The sequence below is a fragment of the Neodiprion virginianus genome, chromosome 5 (genome assembly GCF_021901495.1).
Source record: "Neodiprion virginianus isolate iyNeoVirg1 chromosome 5, iyNeoVirg1.1, whole genome shotgun sequence".
Taxonomy (NCBI): Eukaryota; Metazoa; Arthropoda; class Insecta; order Hymenoptera; family Diprionidae; genus Neodiprion; species Neodiprion virginianus.
The window spans coordinates 19778722-19796374 of NC_060881.1; the positions used below are offsets into that span (position 1 = coordinate 19778722).

Here is a 17653-nt window from a genome sequence, read left to right on the forward strand (position 1 = left end):
CATTCTAGAATTATTGATTTCAATAAATAATCGGTGAATAATTACATATTACACTCGTACCTCATTATTGGTTCGAAATAATTCTCTCAGATTGATTTCAGATAGGAATTATTTCAACGTTTAATTCGGCCAAAAGGCTTTGCATCATGAAAATTTAAAGAATCGATGGTCTCAAATGTGGAGCGAAAGATAATAATATTAAATTTTGGTAGAAAGATGCATCATCAAGCCCGAAGAAAATGATCAACGGTGAATATCCGCCACAATGATCAAGTTTTGAAACCCATAAAAAGATCACATTAATATAAATCAGTACAGACAGAGTCGGGAGGAAAATAAATCACCAAGAATCTGTCGAAAAATATTTTATGTGTTATTATTGTACGATCATCTTAAAGGGGCATTTACGCCCGAGAAATAGATTTTCTGTTTTTTGCATTTTTGTACACTTTCAAAGAAAAGAAAGAAAATTTTTAGAAGCCGAAGTCCTTTAACTTGTATGAGTCTACATGCTGTAACTCTTTGAGAATTTAAACTATCAATGCTTTTTTCATCACTTTTAATTTTTCAAACTTGCGCGTAAGGTTTCTCCTACAATTTCTGATCAATTCGTCTGAAATTTTGACACGTGGTTTTTTCAAGTATTTTCCACACATTGTGATAGGATTTCACCTAAATTCTCACCTGGGAGTGAGATATTCTAAATTTTGTTTTCACAAAACGGCTATTTTTTTTATCATGATTCTTAAAAACGATGTATTTTCTTTTAAAATAAGGCTATGGAAAAAATTCTATGAAAATTTGTTAGCACTTGCAAGTATATTGTGCCCGAAAAATCTGTATGCTATGCTACAAATATTAAGTGCGAATCCTTGCGCGCTATGAATTTTTATCTATATAAACTCTATTAAATTTGCACTCGGTGCATCACCCTGGTACATTTAAATGAGGATCTACATATTTGATCTTATTTTTGAACATGAAAAATTTATTGAAAAACACCGTTAATCATTTTATTTCAGCAGCTAGTTCATTCACATACAAGTGAATAAAAGAAAAAACAGTGCATCGCACTTCAAAGAAACACTTTTTGTGTTGGTTTTGCTTCTAAGAATTCAGATGCGGTTTACGATTTGGTGGTTATTTACGTATATTGCTCAGTACATTCAGAAGGTCTTATTATACATAAGCCCTCCAAAGCCGTTAAGATGAGTTTCCGACCATGGTTGCCTTGCCTGAAAATGCTTCCCTAGACAGCCCCTACACACCGTGAGAAGTCTGTCCAGATTTAACATAACACCTTGTATATTTCGTACACCTATCAGCGTCGAGAATCAATCATCTCCTAGCGAAACCATCCCAGCAGATCTTTACACCGTATCCTGATTTCCGACTAGATTATACATTATACCTTCGGCTTCCGTTACCGACTCGGCGCTCCGAAGTTCCAAGATGGCGCCAGCTCGCAACGCGTCCGCTGGATCGATGGTCACAGCAACTGCCTTGACTCGACACTCGGTGACCCGAGGTTTCAGGTTCGGAAGGTTCGAGCGCCTGACACGTGGTAAAGGGCTGACGAAGCGGCGTCGCTAGATGGCGCCACCGGGCGGACCGACTCCGAGTTTCTCGCTGCTGCCGTGACAGGAACTACGCTTCTCCTCGTCCCTCGTCCCATTGGGTTGTGCCCTAAAAGAGCGAGGCGCTGGGCATGGTGGCGTTGTCTTGACAGCAGCCAGCGCGAAATGTCGATCGAGGAGAATCCGCGGCAGTGCTTTCCGGGAACATCCGCGAATCAGTCCGGCCGAAACGAGGCCTGAAGCCTCGACAATATTTCGCGATCGTTCGCCGCGCATCTTCGGGCCGGATAACTTTCGCGAAACATGAAAAATACCGGGCGGTGCGTCGAGGCGCCCTGCACTCGCCACTTTGACGCTATTGTCGAGACGATTAGCTTTAGCTGCAGCTTCGATGTGGCCGCCGATGGTTATTTTTGGCCCCTGAAGGGCGCCGCCTCAGAGCACGCTGGGAACCCCGATGCACTTTTGCTTATTCCTCGCATTCCTATCGCTCTTCTATATTTTATCGATGATCAATTTGTCAGGGGCGAATAATTCGTGAATTATGAGAATCAACCCGAGTAAGATGAGCACTCCGATCGAGGAGAAGATATACCAGAACCTTAAGGTACGTTTTCATCGTTTAAGGAGATTCCGCGATCTCGAAAGCCTCGCATGCCTTATCAAAGTTTTCTTCTCTCTTACCTGCAGCCCTGCTTTACTGCATCTCCTCGTTATTTTCAAATCAATAACTCGAGAGCGCTACCCTACAGTCGGTTTAACTTACCCGGTTTGCTGGCTGCCCCCTAGACGTTTTACAATATACTCTCTAACGATGTTTTTTACCCGATTCTGTAACAGTTTTTTTCATAATTATTGATTCTGCGATGCCTTAGACCGATATTTTCTCGGATTCGTTTTATGATGTTTGTTTCTCTTCTCCAGCTGCGCGCCTGAATCTAGATATAAAATTCATGATTTAAATTTCGACTCGAAATTTGAATATCCAGCAAATCCCTAGATACAGGAAATGCAGGTGGCATTTTTTTTACGAGGCTGAAGTCAGTAACGTTAACGTATAATTATTGTCCAATTTTAGCATGACTTCAAAGGAGTTGAATTTACAAAAATGACTATTTTTTTGTTTGTTACGGTTTAATAAATGTAAGAAAATCCCAAAGTTGCGAAGTAACGATTTCTCCTTAACATACCGCATCGTTATAATAACGTAACTAACTTCAATCTCAATTTTTTTCTTTCTCGATGCTTCCCACGATGCTAAAAGTCACTGAATTGATTCTTAAGGAATTCTTTTACTCATATTGAAAAAGATTACTAATTGTATCCTGTAATAATTTACACTCGTTATATAGTTTGAGAAGCGTTAATGAATTTTCTAGGTATCAAAAACCATTTGAAGATAGGTGTTAGAAATTTTTCAAACCATGATAAGATCTACAAATATTTTTCGGGCAATATATTCGTGACAAAAAAAGCTATCACAGAACTATCGTGTCATACAAAAAATTTTGTCGTATTTACAAAACCATCAAAATTCTTCATTTACAAAAATCGTTTAGTCGATTTAAAGTTCTTATTAGCTTTGGCCAAATCGTAATTATCAGAGAATTGTTGTTGATTATCTAACACGGTATAAATGTTGTGAAAAGTAGAATCATATCAATACTATTTGAACCCGCAAGGTATTTTTTAAATTCCGATATTATGTCAGCTCACTTTTTGTTTTTGGAAATTATTCATTGGTTTTATTTACTGTTTGGACGTTATTGGATTTATTGGACAGTATTATTAATTCGCATGGTTATACTTAAATTAATTGGAAGTATTCGTCAAAGGTTCGGACTGGTATGGTGACTGTGAGCGATGGAAAAAGCAAGCCGATTCCTATGCGTTTACATCTCTCGATGGAGGTTCTCAAGCTGCAGCGAGAGGACACTGAGGTAAAGTGAAATGATTTTAACACATCGAAGAACCATCGGAATATTTATTTCTCTACAATTGTCTCCACCCGGTAGACAAGAATGGAATCCATCGTTTCTAAAATTTCAAAATCCTGGTTCAGAAAAGTTCTTTTTTGTTATAAATCAATGCATTATGATTTTTCAAAACTATATGAAGTCTTTCACTATTGAACACAATTTTTTGTTGCTTCTTTGAACTTTTGCAAATACTTTTCGACTTTCTAAAATTCTTTTCAGTTTAATTTCTTCAACTTTTTTTTCATCACATTTGATTCTCGGCAATTTATTTCAACGTTTTTTGAAGCTCTTCAGTTTCTCATCAAATCACTAAAATCTCTTCAAGTCTCTACAAATCATTCATGTTTTTGTTAATTCCCCAAATTTTCACCACTTCATTCTAACCCTCTTGAATTCGCACCATCACCTTCTTATCCGATTCAATTTTCTCAAACTTCCCTCAACGTTTCAAAATTCTGATCAATTCTTCCTAATTACTATTAATTTCTCTCTACTTCCATAAATTCGTTCAAATTATTTTCGATTTAACTCGATTCTCCAACATTTTTTTCACTGAATTCCAATCGCAGAAATTTTTGCCCAATTCCATTTAATTCTTTCCGATTTAGTCGAGATTCCGGTTAGTTCACGTCAATTTCCTTATATCCTTTACTACTGTTTTCGTAAATACTTTCCAGTACTTGAAATTATTCTTTCAAACGATTTTCAAATAATTTCTTTGTTTTTTTTAACTCTTTTTTCGAATGCTGACCATTTATTTCTAGTTCATTGTCACCCTTTCGAATCCCAACGCATTTCCCAATCTGTTTCAAATCCCTCACCACCTTGTACTTTTATCCTGCGTTTACTCCAAATAATCGCACGCCAAGTGCACGAAATATTTCATCCCGATATTCACAATTCAAGAAAAAATAGCATCGACTAATCTCAGCAGGCTATGAATCACAACAAGCCGCCATTAGACGCGAAGGAAAGAATGGTTCAGATAACCAGACAGAAGATAGGAGGACTGGGACTCAGCATCAAAGGAGGTGCTGAGCACAAACTTCCGGTTCTCATATCCAGGATTTATAAGGGTCAAGCCGCTGATCAGTGCGGTCAACTTTTCGTCGGCGATGCCATCATCAAAGGTACGAAATTTTTTCAAAGGTATAGAACTTTTCGAGAGCTCAATTGTGTAAACGACTACATCTGAATTTGACGGAAATACATTTTCCGGAATTCGACTTTGGACAATCTTTGTAAATTGAATCACAATTTTTCTGCACAAATGCTGTTTCATTATGACATTAAAATAATTTTTGGTAATTTTCTTCACTGTTTTTATGTCACGAATATCACGCACGTTTTTTACGATATAACTCACAGTTATGGTTTGACTGATTTGAATGCTCTTGTAAAGTAATTGCATCATCCATGATTCTTCTGGCGTTTTTTCCGATTCTAATTACCTCCGAATAGTTTCGTTCGCGTTCCAACTGTTTGACTCTTATTCCTACAATCAATCCACAATTCGTTAATGTTTTTCAGGATATTACTCACGGTTTCAAATAACTCTTCATTTGACTCAAGCATTTTCATGGGTACTTAATATATTTTTGAAACGCTCAAGCCGATGTTACTCATACCTCCAATATTCTACTCACGGTTTTTCATTGAAGATAAATATGAAATTACGTCGTTCTTCTCCAAGATAGAAAAACTATGAGAACAAAAATTTTAATAGTGCATAACGAAAATTAGAGCCAAGAAAACGACTGTTAAATTGAATGACACGAACGGTACAATGTTTTTATTCCTCTTATTTTTCCTCAGTGAATGGGGAGTACATTACGGCTTGCCATCACGACGACGCTGTAAACATATTGAGGAACGCTGGGGACTTGGTGGTTCTTACGGTGAAGCATTATCGGGCGGCAAAGCCGTTTCTACAGAAGAATGGTAAGCATGGAGAATAAAAGAAGGGCGAAAATAGTAAGTCACGATACGAGTGCGCAAAGTACGCGATTCTCGCACGAGTCTAGTTTGTCGGCTAAGCGAAGCGAGGGTAACAAATACACGAGTGCAAGGGTCCACGTACTTTGCGCACGAGTATCGTATACTATTTTTTGTAACACCTGTAACGGGAAGTTTGACTCCACGAATTACTTGACCTTTCGTTAGTCGTGCAATGAGCGTCCTTGTTCCACAATGTACTATTTTCGGTAAATTTTTTTCGGTAGTAATTTCTTACAACGCTTTTCTTTCATTTTTTTCAAAATATCTGAGCACGCTTTTCCCCGTACTTTTTGTTTATCTGTTTGGAGTTTTTTTTTTCAATTCTTTTTGAACTATATTTCTCGATGGTTAATTTTCTTGTGTTTTCTAGATAAAAATTCTTTTTCTACTTTTGAAAATACGTCTGTTACTTTTTTGCCAAGTTCTTAAAAATTCTCTTTCAAAACATTGGAAATCTGTCCCAATCAGGCTTAAATCAATCAACGATTCATGAACGTTTTTTTATTTTTTTTTTTGTTTGTTTTTTACACCCTACAGAAGAGAATAAACGCTGCTTCGAAATTTAGAAACTTTTGCGGCGAAAATTTTTCAGCAATAACTGGATAAAAAACCAACCACAGAACGTTGTTTTTTTGAAACGCAAATAAGTAACATAAGTCTCGAGGAATAAAAATACCAACTCGGAAATCAACTAACAAAATTCACTGAAGGAATGAAGCAGCGATTTTTTCATTCCGAATTTCGACCGCGTTTTTTGAATTCTTTTCCGTTTATCCTTTTCCCCCAGCAGAAAAGGAGGAAAAACTGGATAATGCCAGCAACGAGGTTGCAGAAGACGGTTGGATTTCACCTAGCAGAAGATCAGGCAGTCCCAGATGTGGCCATAGCAGACACAGCTCGAACGCCTCCTCTACTTCAATTCAGGACAAAAAATGGCTGGATATCATAACCGGTACTTTAGTAAAACGTTCTTTCTTCATACCCACTACAATATTACCATGATACTATTTTTTATAGTCCTCGAAAAGAATGTTCCGTTTCTTCTTAAATTCATATTTTATTTGTTGTACGTAGAAACTTATCAGAAGAAAGAAAAAAAAAAAAATCTCCAACACCATGTCGTGTGGTCACAAAAATGGAATTCCATTTCAAAATCTGAGCTAAGGTCGTAAAAAACGATGTCATCGGAATATTTTCCAAGCAATTAACTGTCCTGATACAGTTTCAACGATCAAGAAAAATGATGATAATAATAATAATAATAATAATAATAATAAACTGATGCGGACGTGCGATTATTTTGTAAAAAAATGATTCTCGGAAAAAAAAAAATTAAGGACAAATTAAATTTTTACCGAATAATTTCATTATGGTCTCTGAATTCCAATTAAAAATATTTAGAAAAAAACGTATGATAATGTATGTATTTTTGTATCCCCAGTCCCTCTGATGATGGCGTACGTGACGAGATACATATTTGGTACGGACAAACTGAGAAGAAACGCGTTCGAAGTGCGTGGTTTGAACGGTTCAAGAACCGGAGTAATTCACTGTGACGACAGCGCGATTTTGAGCCAGTGGCTGAAATTCATCACCGACAACGTGACGGGTGTGACGCATCTGCAGGTGATGGACGATTATTATATTCATAACGATTATCCATCATGGTGGAATTTTTCCTCTCCGAAGATTACTTCGTTCACAAATCAAGTGTAAATGAAAATTTCGAATCAATTATCGAGCGATTTGCAAATAAAAAACTGCCTGGAATTTTGACATAGATGTTGCTACAAAAAATTCCAAAAGTTTCTACAGATTGGGATCAAAAGAATTAGAAACGAAAGAATACCCAAAATCCGGGCACACAAGAGAAAACAAAAAAAAAAAATACTCAACCAGAACATTAAGAACGAAAACAAAAATAAGAACTTAAATAGAAAGAACAACGGTAACCTGAATAAAATCAAAAAGTAAACAAGAACGACAATTGAACAGGAACGAAGACAACAACACAAGAGAAAAACAAACTCAATAACAGCAACAAAGATACTTCAAAAATATTGGCAATTCATGAAATTCATTCGAGTGATTTCACATTTTTTACTTTGAATGATAGAAGAAATTTTTTCGTAACAATTCTGTGCATGGCTTAGAAAAGAAATAATGTTTCTTTACTAAGTGACCGAATAATTTTATCAACGTATTGCTTTATTTATTTGCTCTATTAATCGATAGATGAAACTGTACAACCGCAACTTCAGCGTCGGCGAACGGATCGAGTACATGGGATGGGTGAACGAGGCTGTGAGTAATAGTAACCAACCCTGGCAGAGCTATAGGCCAAGATTTCTGGCGTTGAAAGGCCCAGATTTATTGCTGTTCGAAACGCCGCCGGTGAGTAAAAACAAAAAACGGGACAAACATTGCGTTCGCAAAAGATGCCGTCTTTTTTTTTTTGAAAATTGAGTGACAACTTGGCTGTTTATAATCATATAATATGTCTTGAAAATCTTTCAAATCATCGTAATTTCGAATCAAGGTGGTGTTTATAAACTCATAGATGGCTAAAAAATGGTACGAAATCAGTCGGTTCTTACTCAAATCGTTACTGCAACATTGTTTGAATTGCAGTGAGCTCAATTCAAGATTTTTATATATATATATGTATATATATAAGTTTGACACCTAATCCAAATCTGAAAATTCAGACGAAGAACTTGAAACGATATCTTAGTAATATTCGGCGACCAATGACGAGGATTTTAAAACAGTTTGAAATAAATTTCGCATCTGCGCGTGGAAGAAAAAATGTTATGCTAAAAATTTAATTTTCTATGGATTGAAACTCTTAAAAAAAAAAATCATCGTTAGCAAGAGATTTACAAAGAGTACAAAAATGAGAATGAGACGAGTTTCTTCGGTGATAATTTTACGCATCTAATAATTTGTCATTTTCTCCACGTGATAATTTTAGTGCAATATAGGCGACTGGTCTCGCTGCGCGTTGACGTTCAAAGTTTATCAGACGATGTTCAGGGTGATGAAAGAGTCCGAAAATGTCGACGAGAGGCAGCATTGTTTCCTCGCCCAGAGTCCTGGAAAATCGCCGCGTTATTTGAGCGTTGAAACGAGGCAGGAACTATTGAGGGTCGAAGCGGCTTGGCACACGGCAGTTTGCTCAGCAGTGACGCATCTCAAAGTGAGTAAAAACCGAAAAAATTATTCGAAATTTTTCATAGTCACCGTTTTCAAAAAACATGCGCGAAATTCCTTCTAATTCGATGCTATTAAAAAAAGTACTGTTTTTTTTTCTGGATTGACAAAAGAATCAATAAATTTTCAGATCGATAGTCACCGTGAGTAATGAGAAATGAGAGTTTTTGTATCGCAGTGTTTTTTGAAAGTGTGAAAATAGCACAGCAATTTCACTTCGCAGGAATGTTCAAAAGACGAAATGAAACCTTTGTTGAAGTTCCTCAAGATTTGATGTTATTGAAGAAGTACTTGTTCTTGTTTTTTTTTTTTTTTTACTTCTTTTTTGAATTGCCAGAAGATGTCGAAGAAAAAAATGAAAACAATTTATTTATAATTATTCTTATACGAAAATGTGGTAAGATTCTTTTACATTTGACCGTGGTGTGAAGAAGTATTCGTGTTTTTTTTTCTCTTTTGAGCAGCTAGAGAATTGAATAAAAAAAATTTCAAAGCAATAATTGCATCGATTGATAAAAAAATAATGAGAAGTTTCGAATCATGGGTTGTGCAGAGAGTGCAAAGTGAAGAGGGAAATATTGTTCCATGCACGGGTATTGCGAGTGAATGAAATCGAAATCTTTGAAAATTGATTCGAATCAACTTTTCACGGAATAAACTGATTTCGTTAATTGTTGAGTGAATTACAATAAATTAAATTGTATGATCACTTGAAATCTATCGAAAAATAACGCCATGAAAAATAACAACTGCTTTAAACGAACATGTCGAGTTACGGAAAAATCGAAATACCGTCGGCCTGTCAAAAAACTGCGATAGCAATAAATAAAGAATCGTATCGACTGAAAATTCAGGTCATTATTCCGAAGTCTTTGAAAACATAACGACATTGAATGCAATTTCAAAATCGGTTTATGAAACTACAAATAAAGAAGATGCCTGAATCGTCGATTGTTTAATTTTTCAGCCACGCAAAATATCATAACTTTTGTATTTTGTCATTAAAGGACAACTGATAAAAACAGTAACGAAAAGAAATGAAAATCTTTGACGATGAGTATTGCAAATTTCACATCACGATGATTAATGATCGGTGAATTTTCGGATTGGGGAAAAAGCCTAAGAGTTTTGTTTTATTTCAGCACCGAACGGCGGCTGATAAAAACGGAAAACGAAAAAATGTCTGCGAATGTTACACGTTTCATACGACCGTTATTTTTCAGAGTCAGACTTTCCCGGTGACATTTAGCGGCCGGAGTTCAACCCTAACTTTGGAATGGACTCAGGGTTTCACGCTTGCCTACGAAAACGGGAGTGAAATAATATGGAAGTACAAATTCTCCCAGCTTCGAGGCTCCAGTGACGACGGCAAAAGTCGTCTGAAGCTCCACTTTCAGGAGCCTGAAACTATCGCGATCGAGACTAAGGTGATTATTAAATGCTGATTGAGTAGTTTGGTTGGTCAAAAATATACAATTTTTGTCAATCAAATTACGAGATTACTTTTATTTCATTGACTTAATCCGTTTCTAAATTTGATTTTGATCAAACGCAGGAACTGGAATGCACTCAGCTACAGAATCTCCTCTTCTGCATGCACGCGTTTTTGACAGCAAAAGTGGCAGCCGTAGATCCGACATTCCTAACATCCACAACTCCGTAACGCGTCAGCAAACCGTTAAAAACGACTCCAGTAGCAGGAAGATCGAAAAAAGAACGCTAAAAACAGAGTCTTGACAGAGAGAGAGAGCTAAGTTGAAAAAAAAAAAAAAAGAAAAAAAGAAAAATTCACATGAAAAATGATTAACATGTGACAAAGAGCATGAACTGACAAAACGTCAACAATTACCAAATATTAGATCGTAAATATGATAACCACCGTAACGTGTAATAAATTGCTGGATTTAAAAGAAAAAGAGAGACAGTGGAAGGAGAAAAAACAAACAAGCAAACAAACAAAAAAATAATAGAATTATTATCTGTTAAATTGTCGTATATTTTATCAGGCTGATTATTCGCGCTATTACTTGTATATTGTTACACCTACTCGACAATTTTTGCTTTCGTGCCAAAAACTTTACTCGCTCAATCTTGTATCGTATATTCGAAAATGCCATATTATGCATCGAGGTTTTCGCTTCGAAATTTGAAAGCCGAAAAGAAAAAGTTGAAAATTCCGAGAAAAGAATAAGCAACTATCGAATATAATTTTGGCCCGAGAGCGAAGATTCTGACTGTCAATACCGGACTTGAGGAAATAAATAATGCAAATCTGCTGACTATTAGTATTAGGAAATAGATATTGAATTTAATTGAGAGTCGTTAAAGTTATACTGTATGAATTATTACCATTATTATAGTATATATGTAAATGCATAAATATACGCGACGTCGTCGAAATATCTTGTTGAAGAAGAGAAAAAAAAAAAAAAAAACACAGGGACAAAATAATTTTGTCGTTGACTGAGTGTGTGCAATATTACGACATACTTTTAAAGTAATTTAATCTCGTCTTGGTATAGTATTAATTAATATTGTTATGAGCAAGGAATTGCAGCTTCTTGTATTGCAAACGTTAATTTAACGACGGCGTTTTGACGTAACGATACGCAGGAAACGCTGAAATACAAACAGGGCGTCCCATATTTATTCCAACGATATTATTTTATCCAAGAAACCGAACCAAATTATTCGTCTACCATCACTATCAGAAGTTTTCAACGAACATTTTTTACAACAATTGAAAACGTTAATTTCGATCGCTGTTTTTCCGATTTAAAGTTGGAATTTTGACATTCAAAACATCAGATTCAAACGGAATTGACAAAATTCGTTTAGTATATTCGGGGAAATTGATGAAAACTTCTGATTGAGCATTTCGGTATTGCGTAAAACACGCCGTGCATTGAATGTTCAGTTAACAGAGTATTCAAAACGATGAAAAGCCGGTAAAATATCTTAAAATACAAAAAAAAAAAAAAATACCAGATGCGAAAAATTTTTTTTTGCAATTCTTTCAGTTTCTCAAATTAAAATTGGTGAATATTCATCGACATTCCACGTAAAAATGGTAAAAACTTTCTGTATTTACTTTTTTTGCAATTTTTCTGCAATTTCGTAATAACTTCGTTACTATTTATCGTTGCGTTTGGGTTGCCCTGCATTTTATATCCAAGTCACAGGCTTTCACCGAGTCAAGGTTGCTTCTAGTGTATAAAATCTCGCTTTTTACAAGCTTGGATTTCTGTCCATTGTTACCGACAGTTCGTTACAATGTTATTATTATTTTGTCATTATTTACATCACCATGTATCACGCTATAAATCATTATTTTATATCATCACTCACTACTATTATCATCATACATTAATATATTTTATCCAATTCTTTTATCGTGATACGAATATATTACGTATATCGGTTTACATGTACAAAAATTGAAACAAAGAAGGATGACAAAAATACCTACGTTTTTTTTTTACACGTTTCATTTCACGCTACGTAACAACTCACAGCTTTCATCACTCTAATTTCCGCCTCTCTAAACCGGCTCATTATTAAATGTCAAGTTGTAAGTATGGTTAGAGAAACGTACACCAGTCGCTGATTTTAGTAATTTTGTGAATTATCAAAGCGTGGAAAATCATTGCTGATAATTTTGTGTATTTTATACTGAACGTACAATTTCGGTCACCGCAAGCAATGAAATTACAAAATTGACGAAGCAATCCGTCATATCAATTGTACATTGAAAGAAAAACTCGACTCACATGACATTAAAATTTATTTGAAGAAAAATTACTTAAAAAATTGCATTATATTGCACTAAAATTATCACGTGGAGAAAATTACAAATTATTAGATGCGTAAAATTGTCACCGAAGAAACTCGGCTCATTCACATTTTTGTACTCTTTGTAAATCTCTTGCTAACGATGATTTTTTTTTTTAAGAGTTTCAATCCATAAAAAATTAAATTTTTAGCATAACATTTTTTCTTCTACGCGCAGATGCGAAATTTATTTCAAACTGTTTTAAAATCCTCGTGCTTTCTTTTTTTCCAACTCGATCCTAACTGGAAATAACGAAGATTTTCAGTTTCGACGATTGAAAATGATTGATCAGCATATTCTTCGAGAAATAATCATTGCTGTTTGAAAATGATCAGAATTTTGACGATAAACGGCAAAAGGAAGAAAATTCCCCGCGTTTTGAGATTTCGAAATTGTTTGCAATCTTTGAACTGAAATCGCCCGGAGATTTAATTCAAAGTCGTGATTCATTTTCAATTTTTCACTCACTTACTCACAATTTCCCGCGCAAATTTTATCGGCATTTTCAATCTACGCCACTGAAATCATTGAGCTCTTCGACAGAAAACAAAATTACTATAAAAATTTTGTCGATTTTCGCGTTCTAAAAGGTGAGAGAATATCTCGACACAATACAAGCGGTGAAGAAATTACAAATAACAATTAGTAATCATAGGTATATGATAGGTATATATATTACGATAATACACAGTTCTATCAAATTCATGTCAATATATTACAACAATAATAATTTGTCCTTTAACTAACTTGTAGTAAAGTGCCTGTAATACGATTTAATTATAGTATACTAATATTAATTATATAGTGTCTGTATAAAAGTGAAAATTATCGACTTTCGAAACGAGAAAAACACGGAATTACATCAAGTTGAAAGAAATTAAAATAAGTGAGAAAAAAAAGCTTCTTCATCAATCCATAAACTTCAATACAAGATCATCTAATCCATGATGTAATTACTACGGTCAAGAAAATGATACACGCTGTTTAAACGGTTAGGAAAAATTAAACCGTTATTTTCTTTCTATTACCCATTTGAAAATTTTTCACAATCCTATATTATATTGACAATTATTATCGATGTTGATGTCAAATCTAATTGTAACGCAAATGGAAGGGAAACATTGAATAGCTACAAGGAAAGAAAAACGAAAGAAATGGAAATACTTGTCATCAGTTTTCGATTTTTACATACTGATTTTTTCAAATCAAATACTTGTGTCGTTAATGCGACGGATGGATAATGTTATAATAACAATCATTCTATCGTCACCGCAGACTGCATAATCAACACTTGAAGGAAATAATAATAATATTAATTATAATGTCAATAACAGTAACAGTGTTGATAACAATAATAACAGCAACAATAATAGGAGTAACAAGAATGATATCACGTCTGTCAACATTGTATAGAATAATACATGTAATACGTAATTATGAGAAAACCATGTAGCTAGGAAAATGGAATGAAGATAGACGCGTTAAAAACGTGGCGTGTCATAAAATTATGCTTTTAATAATTACACATAAGTAATTAAACATAGTTTAAGTCACATAGTCAAAAGGATGAAAGAAATTTGGAGAGATAAGAAACCAGAGAAATTCAATGCCTCATTAAAGTGATAAAATATGTAGTATAATACATAGAGTAATGCATAAAAATTATTTATAATTCTGAATTCCAAGATGATAATTCATGCTTCGTGAACGTGATTCGATTATCAATTTTTCGTTCTTTCGAAGTATCGTCTCCAATGTTATATTCCGAGATATAATACCGTGGAAATCTGTCGAAATATATTACGTCACATTTCATGTCAATTCAAACCATGCCTAAGACGCAATTATTGTTTGACGTAGATATTTTATCGTACATTATAATATCGTCAATGTTACATATTGCAATAATGTAATGATTTAAAGCGGTCATCGTCACGAGTACGATATAATTACAAATATCATTATTATATATAAAAAAAAAAACACATAGAGCTGTACATAGTTTATCATCACCTGTAGTATATAACGGTAATAATAATAATTATAACAATAATAATGACAATTTCATACCGATAATCAAGTCCGTATGGTAAATCCATGAGAAAGTTGTATCATCATACGTTATGCATAATTTAATCGAGTTACAATTCTTGAAAATTTCTATATATTGTTATATTTGTTGGTATCTTCATTGTTATTCTTATTGCTATTATCGTTATGGGCAGCATGCATTGCAGCCGTAGACATGAATAAATAATTGTAATTATGCAATAAGCGCGCAGTGCACCGATAAAAATAATGGTGAAATAAAATATATGAATATTGAGGTGAATGTAGAGGATAAATTGAATAAATGAATAGATTATAGGTCGATGAATAATTGAAATTGAGCATCGCACACGCCTGCGTTACATGTGTACAATAATATCACTAATTTCCAGGCTACCGAGTACGATTAATTGAATTCCATGCCAATCGAACCAATCAATCAACTCCGAAGATACACCAAATGAAATTAGAGAATAGAAAATAAAAATCGTAGTAGCTCAGAACTTTGACAGTGATGCTAAAAATGTTTCAACAAAACCCGTAATATTTGGATTGAATTTGGCATGGAATGCCCCATATGTACACGTGAGAATGATTGCAGAATATAAATAGTATATAAATACGCGAATAAGTATAGTTAATTATATATTACAAATATCATGTTGTATGTACACGGTGAAAAAGAGTTTTCGACCCACCGGAAAGAACTATAACCGATTAAAAAATCTGACGTTAGATGTGACATTTTTTCTTCAACTTATCACAGCTACAGAAACTTGTTATTTCCGTCTGTTTTTTCCATGAAAATCAATTTCTCCCGACAGCTCGGAGGGTCTTTTTTTCTGTGTAAAGCGACTATATAGGTAGTATTGTCAAAATTCTTACGTTTCAAAATATAGTTTATCCGTATAATATGTATCCATCTCCACCTCCCCCCAACTTCCTTTTCCTAACCCCAAAAACTCCTCGAACCTCCACTGACAATATGATTCGAAAATATATATTATATCATTGTTAGAAGTTAACAATCCTGTCCGTCAACTTTCGTGAATTTTTAACCCAACCCGAAAGTGCATGCACCTTAATTTTTTTGCTTTCGATTCTCTGACTTTTTCTAACACTGATACTTTCAGGTGTTCGAATTAACGTATTCGGTAAAACTGCGACCATAATACATTATGCAGTATAGCATATAATCATTTATATTTGTACGAGAATTTTTACAACGCGATTAACAACTTTCTCTCTCTTCCAACATCTCGCGCCCCCATCACTTTTGCACAGCCGATCACACGGCGAATTTTTTAGGGAATGTAGTCACATATCAATAATCTTGAACGGTACTTTTCCCGCGAGAAAAGGCGACACCTGGCGGCGACCGGAGGAATCAAGTCAACGACCCGCCATCTAGCGACTCAGGTGCTGAAGTATTTCGCCATCGGCTCGGCTAATATAGTACACACAGCTGTCTCTGAAGTCGCCTGCATTTCTACGCGATGTAGGAATTTCGGTAACGCCTGCAAACCGCGCGAATTCCCATAGTTACGTAAGTAAACGTACAAATACTTATATTGTTGCAAAACTGACGAACAAAATTATTCCAATTTATTTGACAAAATGTGTTATTGATGAATATATCATAAGATGAATGAAGAATCAATAAACAAATAACTGAGAATCTGACTGTAAACAAATTGGTCTCGAAAATTTGTACTGAAACGTTCGTTCTTCCGTGATATAAAATTATTGTTATGTAATTAAAATGTTAATCAATTCAGAGCTGATTTTAAGCGTGATTTAGGCACGAAAGTTGATGGATAGCTGAATTATTGATGAGTTAATTCGTGAATTTAACGTGATATATTTGTTTTGGGAAAATTATGTGGATAAAAGGAAATTGGACAAGATTTGCGGGGTTGAAAAAAAGATGGAATATTCGTATACATGAGATAATTATCAACATTTTTCATTTTAGATTCTCAGTGAGATAAATGGCCGGACAAATAAACAAACCTACAGGATGTAAGTTTTACAAGAATTATCTAAAAAATGGATTTCGGTAAATTTATGTATCATAATCAGAATCTACGCAAAGTTCCTCAGAAAAATGTTGACATCTCGAACCAAATTGAGATATATTTTGACCAAAAACAAGTAAACAAATTGTTAATTCCATTTAATTCATGCGATGCCTAACTTGACGAACATTTTAGTTTATTTGAGTGAAAAACTGTAGATACAAGTATGTAGAAATCAGTCACTTCTACATTTCAGTCGTTCATCTGTGACTTTTGTTGTAGAATATTTTGTGCCTTATCTTGCTCATTGGATTTTTTTTTTCTTTTTTTTATTATAGCCCGATGAAGACGTGATAAATATGAATAAGAAAATTTTAGCGGCGATGAGAGGTGTGCCAGAAATTGATAAGTTCATTGTTCGCAAATAGAAGGCGAAAGGAAAATCAGAAACGGCTGCGATAATACGAGGCAGAGTGATCGGAGAGGATGGAAGACAAACATTTACCTTTTCTAATTCGTTTTCACATTTTTCCCATCAACGATGGATTCTTCTGCTTCTGCTGAGTGACGTGGAATGAATCTACACATAACAGCCTTTACCGTCTGTGAGTATATAATATGCGTGAGAATACACGTAGATACTGCCCGAGTAAATGGAGACACGGAATTTTCGCAAATTCCTTCGCTTCTTGAATAAATAATGATCGAACACCTTCTTCGCTTATCTTGGGTCGATTTGACCAATTCGCACCATTTTGCAGGCAGAAATTAATTTTTGATAAACAGTTACTCTAAAAATTCAAGCGTAGTCGATATATTGGTGCACGGGGAGAAAAGAATTCTTGAATCAATAAAATAGATTTTGTCAGAATCCATTCGCTTCATTTTAGTATTCCTTATTTGTTCCAAATACGATCACTTCAATTCAACAATTTCGATTTCGATTTCGTGTGTCAAAATGATTTATTGTTAGTCAAGCGAATTCCT

General features: G+C 34.7%; 1 protein-coding gene across 3 annotated transcripts; it reads left to right on the forward strand.

Moving 5' to 3' along the window:
• The first annotated feature begins 1643 nt into the window (after positions 1 to 1643).
• LOC124305102 (gamma-1-syntrophin) lies at positions 1644 to 11184 on the forward strand. Of its 3 annotated transcripts, none has more exons than XM_046764142.1 (10): positions 1644 to 2184; positions 3413 to 3517; positions 4488 to 4686; positions 5372 to 5497; positions 6342 to 6506; positions 6996 to 7180; positions 7790 to 7948; positions 8529 to 8753; positions 9991 to 10194; positions 10323 to 11184. In XM_046764142.1, the coding sequence occupies exons 1-10, from the start codon at positions 2122 to 2124 to the stop codon at positions 10428 to 10430; spliced, it is 1539 nt and encodes a 512-aa protein (XP_046620098.1). In that variant the 5' UTR covers positions 1644 to 2121; the 3' UTR covers positions 10431 to 11184. The 3 variants fall into 3 exon arrangements, with proteins under 3 accessions (XP_046620098.1, XP_046620099.1, XP_046620100.1); XM_046764143.1 differs by having other exon boundaries at positions 1645 to 2184; positions 6345 to 6506; XM_046764144.1 differs by having other exon boundaries at positions 1645 to 2184; positions 4491 to 4686.
• Positions 11185 to 17653: the final 6469 nt, after the last annotated feature.

What these genes read in the sequence shown, in the direction of transcription:
- LOC124305102 (XM_046764142.1), top strand. Translation starts at nt 2,122, where the DNA reads ATGAGAATCAACCCGAGTAAGATGAGCACTCCGATCGAGGAGAAGATA. An exon ending in GCCGTTTCTACAGAAGAATG is followed by an intron (nt 5,498 to 6,341) that starts GTAAGCATGGAG and finishes CTTTTCCCCCAG; the next exon opens with CAGAAAAGGAGGAAAAACTG. An exon ending in CGGGTGTGACGCATCTGCAG is followed by an intron (nt 7,181 to 7,789) that starts GTGATGGACGAT and finishes ATTAATCGATAG; the next exon opens with ATGAAACTGTACAACCGCAA.